General features: G+C 33.3%; 2 protein-coding genes across 3 annotated transcripts; both read left to right on the plus strand.

The window, feature by feature from the left end:
• The first annotated feature begins 2,502 nt into the window (after nucleotides 1-2,502).
• Nucleotides 2,503-6,166, plus strand: LOC140965203 (BTB/POZ domain-containing protein At3g22104-like). 2 transcript variants are annotated; one of them, XR_012172991.1, is made up of 4 exons: nucleotides 2,503-2,977; nucleotides 3,956-5,065; nucleotides 5,307-5,922; nucleotides 5,970-6,165. XR_012172991.1 is itself a non-coding variant. In XM_073425323.1 (3 exons), exons 1-3 carry the CDS (start codon nucleotides 2,909-2,911, stop codon nucleotides 5,826-5,828), a joined length of 1,701 nt encoding a protein of 566 aa, XP_073281424.1. In that variant the 5' UTR covers nucleotides 2,503-2,908; the 3' UTR covers nucleotides 5,829-6,166. The 2 variants fall into 2 exon arrangements, 1 of the variants encoding a protein (XP_073281424.1); XM_073425323.1 differs by having other exon boundaries at nucleotides 5,307-6,166.
• A 3,434-nt stretch (nucleotides 6,167-9,600) lies between these two features.
• Nucleotides 9,601-12,166, plus strand: LOC140965085 (xyloglucan endotransglucosylase protein 6-like). Its single transcript, XM_073425135.1, has 4 exons — nucleotides 9,601-9,992; nucleotides 10,249-10,349; nucleotides 11,137-11,330; nucleotides 11,574-12,166. The coding sequence occupies exons 1-4, from the start codon at nucleotides 9,836-9,838 to the stop codon at nucleotides 11,992-11,994; spliced, it is 873 nt and encodes a 290-aa protein (XP_073281236.1). The 5' UTR covers nucleotides 9,601-9,835; the 3' UTR covers nucleotides 11,995-12,166.
• Nucleotides 12,167-16,055: the final 3,889 nt, after the last annotated feature.

Genomic DNA, 16,055 nt, shown 5'->3' on the forward strand with positions numbered 1-16,055 from the left:
TCAAAGAAATCCTACATCGTGGATCCCCACAACATGGATGGATCATGATTTATCAGTTTCAAATTTTTTATATATATATTAATTTGATTAATCATGAAAATGATTAATTTAAAGTTTCATGCCTATAAATGAGTTGTGCATTAGCAAAAATATCAAGTATCATGTGCAAAAATTTCATAGATTTATACATCTATAAATGATAATGGTGAAAAATATAACTTTTGACAAAAAAATAATATTTTCACTAAAATCAACATATATTGTACAATATTTCTTAAGAGTATGACTAACAAAAACTAATATTTTTACAATGAAAAACAATAGTTTAGATATAAAATGTAAAGTTTTCATCGATCGTTTTCACTCAAATCAACATATATTAATATAACATTTATCATAAAATAACTAACAAAAATGCTATTTTTTGCAGCAAAAAAAAAAATTTGACGTGAAAAATAATAATTTTCGAAGATCGGATTAAAAATCTATATCACAAAGTAAGTTGACTCGATATCACGTGAGTTTTTGGGTAAACAAAATATATTTTTCCAAAAGTCAAACATTTTTGTCACAATTTGATGCTATAATATTCATAATGTCGTTTATTATTAATATTATTCTTACTATTATTAGATAAACAAAGTAGAGAGTATTAAAGGGAATTCCGTACCCAAGTTTAGTCGTGATTATTAGTTGATTTATGGGCCCAACTAAAAGATTAAGGCCGGGCTAAATTAAAAGAATGGCCCCATTTCAATGGACTCATCCGCTCGTTATCGGAAAAAAGTGCATGCCAAGGCCGAAATGACCAATTTTCGATCACAATTTGGTTTTATCAGGAAAAAAACCATAGATGAAAAATGTGGTTTTTGTAGTAAATAGAAGCATATATTATATATTTTTAATGATTTAGTTTCTGAAAATAATATTTTATTTATAAAATGCTTATTCTACTATTTTTCCTGTACATGAAAAAACTTGGCCGATAATAAAGAGAAAAAGGTTCCAAATTCCAATCAACTATGGGGGGATGTAAAATTATCTATTAGCAGAGTACAGAGTATAAAATTTATCCATTCATTTAAGTTTTAAAAGCAACGTAAGGTGTTTGGCAAAGTTTATAGGTTTTTCAAAACAGCTGAGCTTATAATAAACCTTACACATATATAAGTTGTTTTAGAGCTTATAAGCGTATAAAACAAAAATTTTAGAGATTATAAACATTTTTAAATAAGTTTAGATGATGTAAGGCAGAGCTTGTAAGTTCTTAAAATTTTGTTGGGTAAATTTTTTTAAAAACAACTTATAAGCAGTCAAAATAAATTGTTTTACTGCTTAGAAGCTGTTTTTAAAAAATTAGGTACTTCAACTTATTTTTTAAGATTTTATTTCAAAAATAGATCTATTGTGAGACGGTCTCACGAATCTTTATCTGTGAGACGGGTCAACCCTACCGATATTCACAATAAAAAGTAATAATCTTATCATAAAAAGTAATACTTTTTCCGACCCGTGAGACCGACTCACACATATTTTTGCCTTATTTGAAAATCTGTTAAAGACCAAATTATCCATATAAGGCGTTCATGGGTGATTTTTATGAATTTATGTTTATGAGGTGGCCCTCAGTAAATCCTCTGTTGTTTAATTTCTCTGGTATATCTTTTGTAATTCCTTTTATGTTTTGTAAAATTGCCATAGATGAAACCTTATATTCATTCTTATTCTGGAAATTAAATACCTCCTTTTATTAGTTCAGTAATTCGAATATGGTATATAGGCTGGAAACCAATAATCTCCATGTGTGCGCAAGCCACTAAGGAAACTTTTGGTAAAACAATGTCACGTATCATATTCAATTATATTCCAAGCCTCATATGGTAATAATTAATATTATTAATAATATAATTATATCAATAATACCAAATAATATAAAACACATCAACAACTTGAAATCTCATTTTTTTTTTATCGAAATACATTAATAACTTCTTTTTAAAATAAGATCATACCACTTGTAAGCTCATCAAACATCTTATATGACATAGGAGTTTACCAAGTGTTTTAAATAAGTTTAATTAAACACCCTTAGTCAAATATCTTTTAAATATCACAAATGACATGTCTAGAATAAATGAAGCCAAAAATCAATAATGATTTTCAAAGCTCCAAGTAAAAAGTTTATGAATTTTTTTTGAATAGATCTATTGCGAGACAGTGCTGCAGATTTATATCCATGAAAGGGTCACTTGATCCATATTTATGGTGAAAAATAATATTTTTGGATTAAAAAAATATTTTTTCATAATTAAAATCGAATAAGAAAATGTCTCGCAAACTAAAGCGTGAAATCATCACATAATAATTTTTGTGAATTTGTTTTAAAAGAAATAATTATCCAGATTGGGAATTTTTTAAACATAAGATTTTACTTTGATTTAGTCTTATTTTTTTTTTTGAATCCACCCTAAAACAGCACAGTGCGCAAGAATGTCAGAAATATATTATCGGCACTCGATCACTATACTTTCTGCAAAGTCTTGCTCTTTTTGTCATTCATATCTTTGATCTCCATTTTTTATTCTCAAATATTGTTAACTCGTTCATGTCAATTTCTGGGCATTCCCAGATTTTTTATGCTTGGCATATGCTCCTGTCTCTCCTCGCGCCTCAGTCAAGAAACCGCCGCTTCTGCACTAACTGACCCACCATTTTTGCGAAAACCGATGCGACCATTTTCTGCTTGTCTTTATTCACCTACTAAGAATATCGTGTTTGACCTTTTTATAATGTTCAAACTGGGCTTGAACTCTTATGTTTTTGCCATTTCTTTGATGGGTACCAAAAAAAAATTTTGATCTGAGGTGGGTCTCCCTTTTCTCCTTGGAGTTCTTTGGTTATTTGGGGGATGGGTGTGGATAAATATGTTGAACTCCAAGTGGATGTTAACGGAGAAGAGATTTTCATTGTGGATGCGGTAAAAAAATTATGTTATTTTACTGTTTATCATTGTCTCCTTTGCAGAGTTTGCCTTGTTTTTTAAGAGTTGAAAGGTATTTAATTTTGTGGCTGGAGATGAAATCTTGAATCGTTTCCATTTCATCTATATACTCCATTAAGGTAGAATAATCGGGACACTTCATTAATCCGACGTATCATTTCACAATTATTGTTTGACATTGTGCATTAACGTTGTTCTGCATTTATTACACCATCTTGAAATGCGCAGCTAAAAGTACCGGACTTTAGCCCCGAGTTCCATTGAATTATTGTGTAAAATTTAGCCACTTATTGTCATCGTTTTATCACCTGTTTTTTATGGGCATTTATCGTGTCCACCTTTACTTTTGCTTCATTCACATATTTCAAGGGACTAAAGAACTTATGTCGTTTTAGATTTAAACTGTTTTCCCCATTTTCACAGGGTTGTAGCCTCTTCACCTCATTTGTTTCTCACATTTATTGCTTCATAACGACTTCACGTATGTCATATCAGCAAATTGTGTCGCCTGCTATTTGACTAGTACAATAATTTAGTCCAGACGTGGGGGATTGAGTAAATTTTTTGCTACAAAACTCACGTTTTTTACAGTTTTTTACAGTAATTATGTAGTAGACATGATCTCCTTTTAAAGATTTGTCCGACTTCTGCTAGATCAGTCGGCTTGGCTTTTAGTTTTAGTTGACGGGTTTGATTTGTCAATCATTTGGTTTCCTTGGTTGTTACTCCCTGATCATTTGGGAACTTATTTCCTTCATCTCCGTCTGATATCATGTGTTCTTTTTAAGAGATAACGGAGTGGTTTTGAACTTCATGCTTTTACGTTGTTCCTTCTTTATGTCGGTTCACGTGTCAATGTTTCTGCTAGCCATTAATCGGTTCTTGTATTAGTTTCACCAAATGGGGCATGGTTTTGCATCTAATGTTGTTTTTGTTGTGCAAAAATTCATGTAGAGAGTTTTATCTTCGTATTCTGGAAGAATAGAAAAGCTCTTCGGTAAATCCAAAGGCGTGAACTACCATCAGAAGGTGATATTCCAGGACTTTCCCGGAGGGGCAGCTAATTTCGAGCTCATCACACGGTTCTGCTACAACAACGGAAAAGTGAATATAAATCCTTTATATCTTTCTCAACTCACATGTGCTGCATACTTCATGGAAATGAACAAATTTGTCACCAGAACCGAAAATCTTTGCGAGCAAGTGGAAAAATCACTTGAAGAGATCAAGTATTGGACTTGGTCGGAGCTTCTTGTGTCTCTAAAACAGTGTCAGGAACTGCTTCCTGAAATTTGTTCCCTTGGTACACTTCCCAAGTTCTTGGATTGTCTCGTTAAAAGGGTTGCATCATCTTGTGAAACGAGCTCTTGTCCATCCACTTCTTCACCAGATAGCATTGAGTTCAGATTCTCATGTGATACAAGAAGCACGGATGGCCTAAAGAACAATTTTCCCCGGGGTTCGTGGTGGTTTGAAGATCTAGTGTCATTAGACACCTGTTTGATTGAAATGATCATAAAGTCGATGGTCTCCAGGAATTTCGACAATGGAAACATTTGTAGGTTTCTCTTGTTCTATCAAAAATCAAGATTTCCATCTGCTTCGGCGGATAAGAAAATTAAAATCATCGAGATGGTGGTTGAGATGCTTAATTCTTTAGGTACACAGTCCGTGTCATACAAGAGTTTATTTGGGATTCTTCGAGTTTCTGTGAAAATGGACATAAGCCAATGCTGCAGGACTAAATTAGAGAACATGATCGGCTCACGATTGAATGAGGCCACATTAGATAATTTGCTTCTCCGATCTCCAATCCAGAGAAACCACCTGTATGATGTGGATCTTGTTCTCAAGTTTTTTAAATATTTTATAGGTAAAGGAGTATGTTGCGTGCCATTGAGTAGACTGAAAAAAGTTTCAAGTTTGATGGATTTATATCTACTCGAAGTCGCCCCAGATCCGTACTTGAAGCCTTTGAAGTTTTTGGCCCTAATCAACGCTCTACCGGACTATGCTCGAGATTCTTGTGATGAAATTTACTATGCGTTGAATTTGTATTTTGAGGTATACTTTGAATACACTCTTAGATTTGTGAAGTGCTTGCATGATTTTTTCGTAATATTCCATCCCACATCAAGTTGTTTAAAGATAACAGAGGATCCTTTAAGTCTTGAGCAATGGATTTTTCTGATAATTGATTGTCATATTATAATTATAAACTAAGAAAAGGAAGTAGGTGCTAGCAAAGTCCATTCTTGTATTTATTTCATGTAGAATGCCTGCCTAAAAGCTCTCACTGATGCAGGTTCACTCTGGTTTGTCCGAAGAACAGAAAACGGAAGTCTGTTTTGGGCTAAACTATGAGAAGCTCTCATCAGAAGCACTCAATCACCTCTCTCAAAACACCAAATTTCCACCAAAATCTGCTATCCATGCCCTGTTTTCGCAGCAATGCAAGTTAAAGGGATTGCCTCAATATACGAGCCCCACCACCTTCACAGATCCCCAGCAATGCAAGTTAAAGGGATTGCTTCAAGATACTATCCCCGCCACCTTCACAGATTCCCCTTCTACTGCTTTTGAAACATCACGAAAGGGGATGAAAGATGATTGCGCTGATCAGCAAATTGTGCTCTATGCTAAGAAACTCGGTTGTTCAGATGAAAACAAGAAGATCAAAGCACATTTACAAGGCATGCACTGGAGGGTGATGGAACTAGAAAAGGATTGCAGAAATATGCAAATTCAGATGGAACAGATGGCGTCATCAAGATTTCCAAGCCACGCAAAAGCTAAATCTGTACCTAAGCATTGTTCATATTATTGAAATTTACCATGTTCCACATGAGTGTGTAGATATTTTGAGAACCTTATATTTTTGTTACTATAGTAAAGATCAGGCTCTATACTTAAGGGTGTGAGTACAAATCAAAATCAAGCGATTCTGAATCCAAACTCACTCAACTAGCAATTAGATTATAACACTTTAGTCCAAGAAAGTAAGCATTGGATGACCAAAAGTAACAATAGAAAAGTCTGTAGGTTTCTTACCAAAAATGCAGATAAGTTTAGACAAGTGATAATTAGCAGTGTGGTCGGGTCTCTTTTCATGTTATTATCAAGGTTGGACAGGGTATGATGAAGGGTCTACATCACCTAGTTGGCTCAACATTCTACACTAAGAATGCAAGTGAGTTGCCTTTTAGTTAAATATCACTCCATTATTTATTTTTTGTATTTGTTTATTTTTTTATGTACTAATTATTATTTACATAAAAACTTCCCTGATATGACAATTTAGTAATATTTATCTTTGATTTGAAATATTTAAATTGGCTAAAAGTATTCAATCACTATTGATTGAATAAATTTTACTTTCATTACATATTGATTTGATTTGGAATCTACACTTTAGGGTCATTATTCAATCAAATAGATCATACGCAGTAATTTCAAAAATTAAAATTTCGGGGACCCCACAAATAATTAAATATTTGGGCTAAGTTCTACCAACTCCATTATGGACCTCCAAAGGATTTTGATTGGGCCATGTGTGGGGGATGGGGAAATGGACTGGACTAACGTCTTTGGAAATGATTTGGTTAGGATTAGAGGGAGGCCCCTCGCTGACTTTGTAGAAGCAGTTGACCATTGAGAGATCAGAAATTTCAGATAAATATATTTATATATTTTTATCTTGTGAATTATGAATATCTTCAAACATAAAAATTATTGTGAGACTGTTTCACAGATTAATTTTGTGAGACGAATCTTCAATTATACCAACTCATGAAATAATATCACTTTTTATAATAAAAATATTATTTTTTGTGATAATTATATATTTAGTCAACATGTCTCACAAATAAAAATACTCAGATCGTTTAAAAAAAAACTACTATTTCTTTATTTGATCGTTTGTTCACATACAATATAATCAGATTATAATATGCTGTTCAAGAAATATAATTTACTATATATATTAACAAATAGTTAAAATTGCATATATTTGTCAGAGGAATGAAATTACTGGGCAAATGTTTATTACCCTATCAATTTTATTTTTTTCGATTTCAAAATAGGCCACACATATATAAATAAAATATTTGGACGGTTTAATTTAGTTTCTTAAGATTTTAATTATTTATTTAAAATATATTTTTTTTGTATGGATTGTTTATTTTAATTTTAATGGGTATAAATGTGTGTATTTGGGAAAAAGGGAAGATTGGAAAGGGAAAAATGTAAATTCCAAGAAGACATGTGTAGGCACAAAGAGGCGTGCACTCTACCGACACAACCATCACAATCACTATACTATTTTAGGAATGTAATCACAGCTTCAATTTACTGATGCGTAATTAGTATATTATTTCATTGCATTTGTTAGAAGATAAAATAAACTAATAATTAATATATAAATGATAAAAAAATGATTGTGATAAAAATGTAACATATGATGTAAAATAATATTATATTTGGTGAGATTTTTAAGTATTTGATAATTTTGAATTTTATGATGAAATGACAAAATTGTCTTTTTCTTTATTTTTTCTTCTTTACTCCGACGACGGCCCCGCAACGGAGGTGGTCCGACGGCCGCGGAGGTCAGCGGCGGCCCGACAACTGGGGTGGTCTGAGGGGTGGTGGCGGTCGACGGCGGCGGCCCGGCAACGGAGGTAGTCCGACGGCCGGTGGCGGTCGACGATGGCTCGACGGCGGACCCGATGCGGAGGTGGTCCGGCGTTGGTGAAAGAGAAAGGATAAAATCGGAAAGATAAATAATCATAGGGAGAAGGAGGTATTATTTAATCACACCTAATACAACCTAATCATTCATATGAGAGTTTGAGTTGGTTAAATTAAAATCGTACCAAACATTAAATTAGGTGGGTTTAAACCTAATCACTCCAACCAAACGCACCCTAAATAGATTATCAAAACATCGAACAAAAATTGTCAAAAAAAATTACTAAATTTAATGAGCTTCTAAATGAAACATAAGTTGTGTGAGTTTAAGTAGATAGATCCCCAAATTGTAGTTATATAAATATACAAATATAATTGACATGGTGGGTGAACACCATATCAAAATTATATATATACATGTATAAAACATCATTATTAAGAAAAATAAAACTATAATCCTATATAAAGGCATCATAACTGTGTTTCCTACCGGAATTAGGTTCGGATGGTCTACTTCTTCATTTCTTCTCACACAACAAAAAAAACGTGACAGTTATATTTGTGAAAAAATTGTATTATAAAAAAGTTTCACTTACCCACAATTTGTCTTAAAAATTTTATTTTATTTTATTGATTACTAAAAACTAAATTTCGGGGTGTTTTTCAAAGTACTTGATAAATTAATTTTTCCAGATATTTGTTAATCACGTATTAATGTGGCACACTATTCTAGGTTTCTTAAATAGATAATGAATTTTCATACGGACATCAACTTTTAAAATAATATATAAAATTGTATAATATTACCAAAAAAAAAGAAAAAAATTGTCCAATCAAGAAAAGAAAAGGTCACGTCATTTTGTGTGTTTGCAGAGTCCAGCTGGCGGTGCCGCCCTTAATCGGAACATGAATTAAAGGTCCACAGAAGCCCCCGTACCTCATCAGATACGTACATGCATGCGTATAGGCACATTTTTTTAAAAGTACATGTACGAACTTTATATACATTTTTTAAAGTATATTATCGAAATAATTCACCTTAAAATAGCAATTGAATTGATTCCGGGGAACCGAAATACTATTATATCANGAATGATCGTAGGATAAGAAAGAATCACATTCTGCATTTGCCTTTTGGAAAATGCAATAATATCAAAAGTACCAAGCGGAACCATTTTTTTTTTTTTAAAAAAAAATCGAAATTTAATATGAGGGGACCATTCCCTTCTTTAACAAATAGTGGAGGAACAACTGTAGAAAGCATCGTCCAGCTGGGGTGTTCCACGTGTAGGAATCCGATTGGCTTCCAAATGCACCAACATTTTTACCCGACAGCGACTGGTCCTAAGGTATACCCCCAATCCCCGTGAAGCAGGCGGCACCACTCTTCCAATTGGGATTACTCTTCGCAAATTCAATTCGAAAGATAAAATTTATATTCCATCCAAGTGAAATTTTTTTTGTTTGGTTATGTTATCATTGACAAATCTTTTATTGCCCGAAAACACGATAAATATTCTTATATTTCTTTCAATATAATCATTAGTGTGAAAGTTTTTACATTTTCTTTTTAAAATTATATGATTATATTATATTTGAACTCAATACCCCATATTTTATAATACTACCTAAATACAAGTAAATATTTGATATCAATATGGTTAGTTCGTTGTCTCTTTTCTCACAATTGTCAACGTAGAAACATTGTATGTGTTATTACGTAATATTTTTTCGAACGAGTCTGAAACATAATTTGTCTATTGTAATTTATTTGATTTACGTGATTTTTATGTGATTGTATTAGCTCTAATTCATACCGAAAAGTGTAAAATCATGAGTCCAAATTAAATTGAAAATATAGACACTCAACTCAAAACGACACACCGGGGCAGAGAACAATGGCTCCACCAGCCTTTGATTTGTAAATGGCACATCGAAAAACGAGACTTTGAGATGGAGTGTTACATGTACGGCGAATACGACTGACGTGGCCGAGTGGCTTTCCAGTTAAGCCTAATCATCGTTTCTTTCCCCTATATAAACCATCAAACCCCACCATCTCATGTCCTCCACAGCACGTACTGAGCATTTCATATGCACTGATAAAAAAAAGAAGATAAGTATCATAAAATTCACCGTCAGGAAATGTTGAAAGATTTCTTGGGTATTTTCCTTGCATTTGCGTTGGTGGGTTCCGTTGTTGGATCATCAAGATTTGATGATCTTTTTCAGCCAAGTTGGGCTTTGGATCATTTCAGCTATGAAGGAGAGCTTCTGAAAATGAAACTTGATAACCACTCAGGTACTATAAGTACACTCATTGATATTTACAGTTTTTTCGAGTTAGGTTGTATGTATTCTGTGCGTTGGCTCCCTTTCTGATCACCGAATGGTGCTAAGTTTCATTTACATGTCATTTTGTTTCATCCGAGTTTAATAATGTTGAAGATTTTCTAGTCTCGGGAGACCATTAACAGTATCCCGAGATATTGTATTTATTCAAAATTTATTCATGAGGTATTGTTTTTTGGGTTTTGGTAAATCTTGGAATAATATAGGCGCTGGATTTTCATCAAAGAGCAAGTATTTGTATGGAAAAGTTACAGTTCAGATTAAGCTCGTGGAAGGAGACTCTGCTGGGACTGTTACTGCCTTCTACGTAAGTTTTATGGAATTTTTACTACACTTTCTTGTTTATTTGTTAAATGATGCATCAATATTTCAAACAAGAACGGAAGGAATTTTTTAAAAAAATTCTGTTTCGCTATATTGATTGGGGTCTGAGGGGTTCATTAACTGCTTTCATTTCACTTTGTCAGTGGTTGGTAAAAATTTAATCTTGACATATTATACGTACATGACTGTATAAATTACAGCTGTCTTCCCCTTTAAGTCATAAGGGAAGTGTATGATTTGCATTGTGCCTTTATGGAACGAGTACCCTTTTTATGTTTATGCAAAAACTCGCAACTTGTCCTCGCAATATTCAAATTTGACTTGTATATATCAGCTGTGATTCTTCGGAAGAGGTAGACTCCATCTTATTTTTTTTTGTATAAAACAGGGAATTTTTTTACGTGTTACGTGGAAGAGAATGAAATTTGTACTGTTTCTCATGTAAGAAACGTTTATTGCGGTACATTTTGCCAAAAAAAAATTGACGTTCGAACTTAAAAATTCGAGAAGTTGGTACATGGATTTGGGTTTCTAGTTTAGATTCTATTTTAAAAGAATAGTATTCTTAAATCCTCTGTACAAGCACAAATATGCTTCAATTAGTTTTGTGGTTGGGAAAAGAAACATAAAAGACGCTCTGCTTGACTAAAAAAGAAAGTTTAAACTAAAACATTGTGTCTAGGCTGACTAATATTTCATCTTTTCTTTGATTTTTAGTCCATTAGAATAATTAATTTGGTGGTGATTTTGTTTTGTGCGTGTGTGGACAGATGTCATCTGATGGAGCTTATCACAATGAATTCGATTTTGAGTTCTTAGGCAACACAAGTGGCGAACCTTACCTAGTGCAAACCAATGTTTATGTGAATGGAGTTGGCAACAGAGAACAAAGACTCAATCTTTGGTTCGATCCTAGTAAGGATTTCCACTCCTACTCCATTTCATGGACCCAGCGCCAAGTTCTGTGAGCCCTCTATCTCTCTCTTTCTCCCCCGCGCTCACACACCAACACCCACGTGTCTGTTACGTGTATGTGTGATCTTCCAATTTGCTTAGTGCTACTGCAGTAGGAATCTTGTGTCGTATGAGTTATAGGCTTGATAAAAAGTATTTTATCTTTCTTTTTAAAAAAAATTATATGCACTTTTATCTTTTGTGCAGATTCATGGAAGGAATGGTTTGCTCACAAATTATTAAAATTTTGCAGATTCTTAGTGGATGAAACTCCTGTTCGTGTACACTCTAACTTAGAGCACAAAGGCATACCATTTCCAAAAGACCAACCAATGGGGGTGTACAGTTCAATATGGAATGCTGATGATTGGGCTACACAAGGTGGGAGAGTCAAAACAGATTGGTCTCATGCACCCTTCATAGCCTCCTACAAAGGGTTTGAAATTAATGGATGCCAATGCCTCGACGGTGCCTCGGTGTCCGAGAACATAAAAAAGTGCAGCAGTGGTGGTGATAAACAATACTGGTGGGACGAGCCGACCATGTCTGAGCTGAATCTACATCAATCCCACCAGCTCATATGGGTGAGGGCTAACCACATGGTCTACGACTACTGCTCGGATACAGCTCGGTTCCCAGCTACCCCACCGGAGTGTGAACATCACCACCATTAAGATTTTTAGTATTAGCATGGAGGATGTTGTGTCCGTCCATTAGACTTGGAAAGTGGAAGTAATTTGACATTAACTCCATGTTTCCATGTCAGGCGGTTTGGTCATAAGCATTCCTTTGGCTATGTAGATATTTGCATCAATTCGTTAATAATAACCATTTCCTCCGGTTTCACCATATGTGAAAAGTTCGTATGCTTTTCACTTGCAGAGTAAATTTTAATTGTCAGTAGCCAGTTGGGTTCTATAATTCCATTCCGATTATTATATATACTTTACTCTAACAGGGACGACTCGATGATCGACGTAACGTACGTTGTTCTTGTGTGCCTCAATAAAAATTGCTGTACTATGTTCATGGGCTGATCAATATTGGACCAGAAATGGTTTCAAATGGGCCCAATATCATGCATATGTTTATTTATTGAGAGGAACCAGCTTACTACTTGGTATTGATACATGATGAGTTTAGAAGCGATTAATTTCCAAGAAACACTTGATTTTAAGCTCGAATTTCAGTCTAGGTCAATATATCATCATGATTCGAATTTTCAGTTTATTTACTAAGATATTCATGGTGGTTTTACGAAAATGCGTATCAATCTTTTGAGGATGATGATTGATGACAATGATGTGTCGAATTATACGTTTTTCACTAGGAGTCAATATCACGAAATCGATATCGAAAAACTTACAAGAACGACGTTCTGGGGTAAGTTTATTTTTTCCCGATGATATTATCAGGCTTGTTTTTGTTTGGTTTATTTAATTTGTATTTCAAATTTATGCACGTACGTTTCATGCACTTAGGATGATTTATATCTCTCATGCATAGGGAGGGAAACCCCAATCATTTAATATCATTCTATTATTCAAAAGAAATACACACACACACACATATATGTTTGAAGATTCATGTTTGCTGTCGTAAAAGAAAACAAATTATCCTTCAAAATTTTGAAAATTTACACATCATATTACATCAGAAGTCATCTCACAGTCTCATTCATCTTCAGAAACATTTAAAAAGAAATGAAAAGAAAAGAAAAGAAAAGGATAGGTAGCTCACATTCTTACTTGAAAAAAGGATGGAAATTAAATCTGATATTGTGTGACAAATGCCTAGATACAATTTAATGAAATATAACGAATAATGTAAATATTAAACCTATGTGTTTCTAGTTTAATATAACACTAAGATATTGTTTGCAAATGATTAAAAAATATTATTAAATGTTTTTTTACAAAATTTTAGAAATTTGTAACAAAAAAAAATCATAATCATTTTCTTAAACATTATTTAATGTCACTTTGTATAAGTTCAAATTGTAATAAACTAGCCATGAAGATAGTTTTAAATTTTTCTGATACCAAAATTAAGATGATATATTGTCTTCGATATCCAATCATAATAATAAAAACCTCTTAACCTAATTAAAAAAATAATAGACACAACACGTATAACACATAAAACTAATATTTGTAATAAAAGAATGAGATGGCAAACCGATGTCAATGGCAAAAATTCATTGGAGGAAAATGCTCCTAAAGGCTTAGCAAATGGGAATCGAGTAGCCATCGGGCACAAATGAAGGGGCCCACTTGATTGACCCCTCGGCATCTGTCTATTTATCCCATTGATATATGTCTATTATATTATTTCAAAATATGGAATTATTTATTATTTCAAAATATGGAATTATTACTTTATATTATAATTTATTAAACAGTAACTAATTAAAGTTCCGTTCCCCTTTTCTCATTATAATATAATTTCCCAAGCCGTTGAGTCAAAGCAAACCTAACAAGTAAAAAGAGAGGAATTATTAGTGCTTTCATGTTTAATAATCAGCTCGCTATTATTTTATTTTTCTCACTATAATTTAAATAATTTATATTTCTTGTGATCTAGAATTAAATATATCGAATTCAACATGCCGATTAAGATTATAATATTAATTTTTTGTACTCCGACTAAATCAAGGTTTAATTTCTACTGTAGCAAGTAATTAATCATCTTTAAATTATATTGATTAATACTTATTTTAAAAGTTAAAGCCAAATGTCAGCTTCGTGTGGTTGTATATCTATATGGATATCGATTTTTACTAGATTATTATAAAGGAAAAGAGGTGGATATAAACTAATTTCTGAATTTCTATGTTCAACCTTTGCGAAGAAAGAAATTTGAATAAAACGAGTAGTCGACAAATCCCAATTTCTCATTTACTATTTTCCCAATTTCTCTAGAGAAAACTACATAAAGACTATGGTATTGTAGATTATGATCAAGTATTGTAAATAAATATTTGAAAGTATTCTGATTTTATTTAACCGTGTGCCGGTGTACATCTCTAAACCCTAGCCGTCGTATTTTTTTCTTTTCTCGTGCCGCTTTTGCGCAAAGCTAGTCTCCTTTACTCGTCCCTCTTCATTGGATACTCTTCTAGTCAAAAAGGTTATCGATGTTCTTGTCCTCTAACCAAACTCATCTTTGTATCTCGAGATGTTATCTTGTTTCAACATGCACATATTTCTTTCCCACTATGTATCAAGTGGGAACCTCTGATAAAGCTTGTTGGGATGTTCCACGTATCCTTGGCATCAACTTAAGTACTAGTGTCACCTCCAATATAAGTGATACCGAACTTCCCGTTTGAACCAATATTACACATGGGGTATCAATACCTCAACCAGAATTACAAGGCGAAAAATCTCAAAGCAAATATCGATGTGAATCTTACCTTCTATCACGAACCTAAACCGATGGTGGATGATCGAACAAGGATGTCCTATTCTCTCTATTTGCTTGTAGGAAATAGGAAATGTGTGAGATCTTGTACTCAACATCTCATTGCTAAATTTGTTTTCTGCTTACATCATTTCCCTTCATTCCACGCTTTTACCTCTAGTTTTTCAAGCAATAAATTCCCAAGTCTATCCAATAAGCTCTAGATAATCCTGAGTGGAGAATGACTCTTTTAGAAGATAGGCTCTTAAACAAAATAATAACCAGAGCTTAGTGGAATTGCCACAAGGAAAAAATACAGTGGGATGAAAATGGGTGTTTACGGTCAAATATAAAGCAGATGGTTCTATTGGAAGGTACAAAACACATTCAACCAAGCCTATGGAATAAAATAAACTGAAACTTTTGCTCAAGTTGTAAAACATAATACTGTGAGAATACTTCTCTCTACAGTAATTATTCTTGATTGGCATCTCCATCAACTTGACATAAAAATGCCGTATTTAATAGGGATCTTGAAGAGAAAGTCTATATGAATCAACTACCATGATTTGAAGAAAAGATGAACAAATAGTATGCAAACCCTACGTACAAGTCTTTGTATGGATTGAAGCAGTCTCGAAGAGCTTGATTTGACATATTTTCTAGGGTAGTAAAAAGTCTTGGATATGCGCAGAGGCATGCATATCAAACATTGTTCATTAAACACTATGAAGAAGGTAAAATAATATTTTCAGTATGTTGATATAATTGTCACAGGAGATACAACCAAGAGATGGAGTATATCAAGCAGTTAATGACAAATGAGTGTGAAGTCAAGAATCTTGGTGAGCTGAAATATTTCTTAGAGATGGAGATAATAAAAGCAAAAGAGACATCAGTTTCTCAAAGGAAATATATATACACTAGATCTCTTAGAATAAACTAGTATGTTAGGTTTCAAGCCAAGTAAGACACCAATTGAGCTTGGAAATAAAGGGAAAATATTTGAGGGGGCAACAATAAGCGTAGGTGGATATCAATTTCTTGTCGAGAAACTTATCAATCTAGTTTATATTCATCCAGATCTTGCCTTAGTTTGGTGAGTCAATATATGCTATTCACCATGTCAAGCTCACATTAATTAATTTTATCGAATTTTAAGTTATTTGTAACAAACCAATGGGAGATGAGCAAAGAAAGAGGCTCGAAGTGTGCATACATTCACTTATGCAGATTGGGCATGTTCCATAATTGATCGAAAAGTCAACATCAGGGTATTATACATTTGTTTGAGGAAATATAGTAACTTGATGGAGTAAGAAATAATGTGCAG

This window comes from Primulina huaijiensis, chromosome 18 (genome assembly GCF_012295235.1).
Source record: "Primulina huaijiensis isolate GDHJ02 chromosome 18, ASM1229523v2, whole genome shotgun sequence".
In the NCBI taxonomy this organism is placed as follows: Eukaryota; Viridiplantae; Streptophyta; class Magnoliopsida; order Lamiales; family Gesneriaceae; genus Primulina; species Primulina huaijiensis.

What these genes read in the sequence shown, in the direction of transcription:
- LOC140965203 (XM_073425323.1), top strand. Translation starts at nt 2,909, where the DNA reads ATGGGTGTGGATAAATATGTTGAACTCCAAGTGGATGTTAACGGAGAA. An exon ending in AGATTTTCATTGTGGATGCG is followed by an intron (nt 2,978 to 3,955) that starts GTAAAAAAATTA and finishes AAATTCATGTAG; the next exon opens with AGAGTTTTATCTTCGTATTC. An exon ending in CGTTGAATTTGTATTTTGAG is followed by an intron (nt 5,066 to 5,306) that starts GTATACTTTGAA and finishes TCACTGATGCAG; the next exon opens with GTTCACTCTGGTTTGTCCGA.
- LOC140965085 (XM_073425135.1), top strand. Translation starts at nt 9,836, where the DNA reads ATGTTGAAAGATTTCTTGGGTATTTTCCTTGCATTTGCGTTGGTGGGT. An exon ending in GAAACTTGATAACCACTCAG is followed by an intron (nt 9,993 to 10,248) that starts GTACTATAAGTA and finishes GGAATAATATAG; the next exon opens with GCGCTGGATTTTCATCAAAG. An exon ending in GGACTGTTACTGCCTTCTAC is followed by an intron (nt 10,350 to 11,136) that starts GTAAGTTTTATG and finishes GTGTGTGGACAG; the next exon opens with ATGTCATCTGATGGAGCTTA.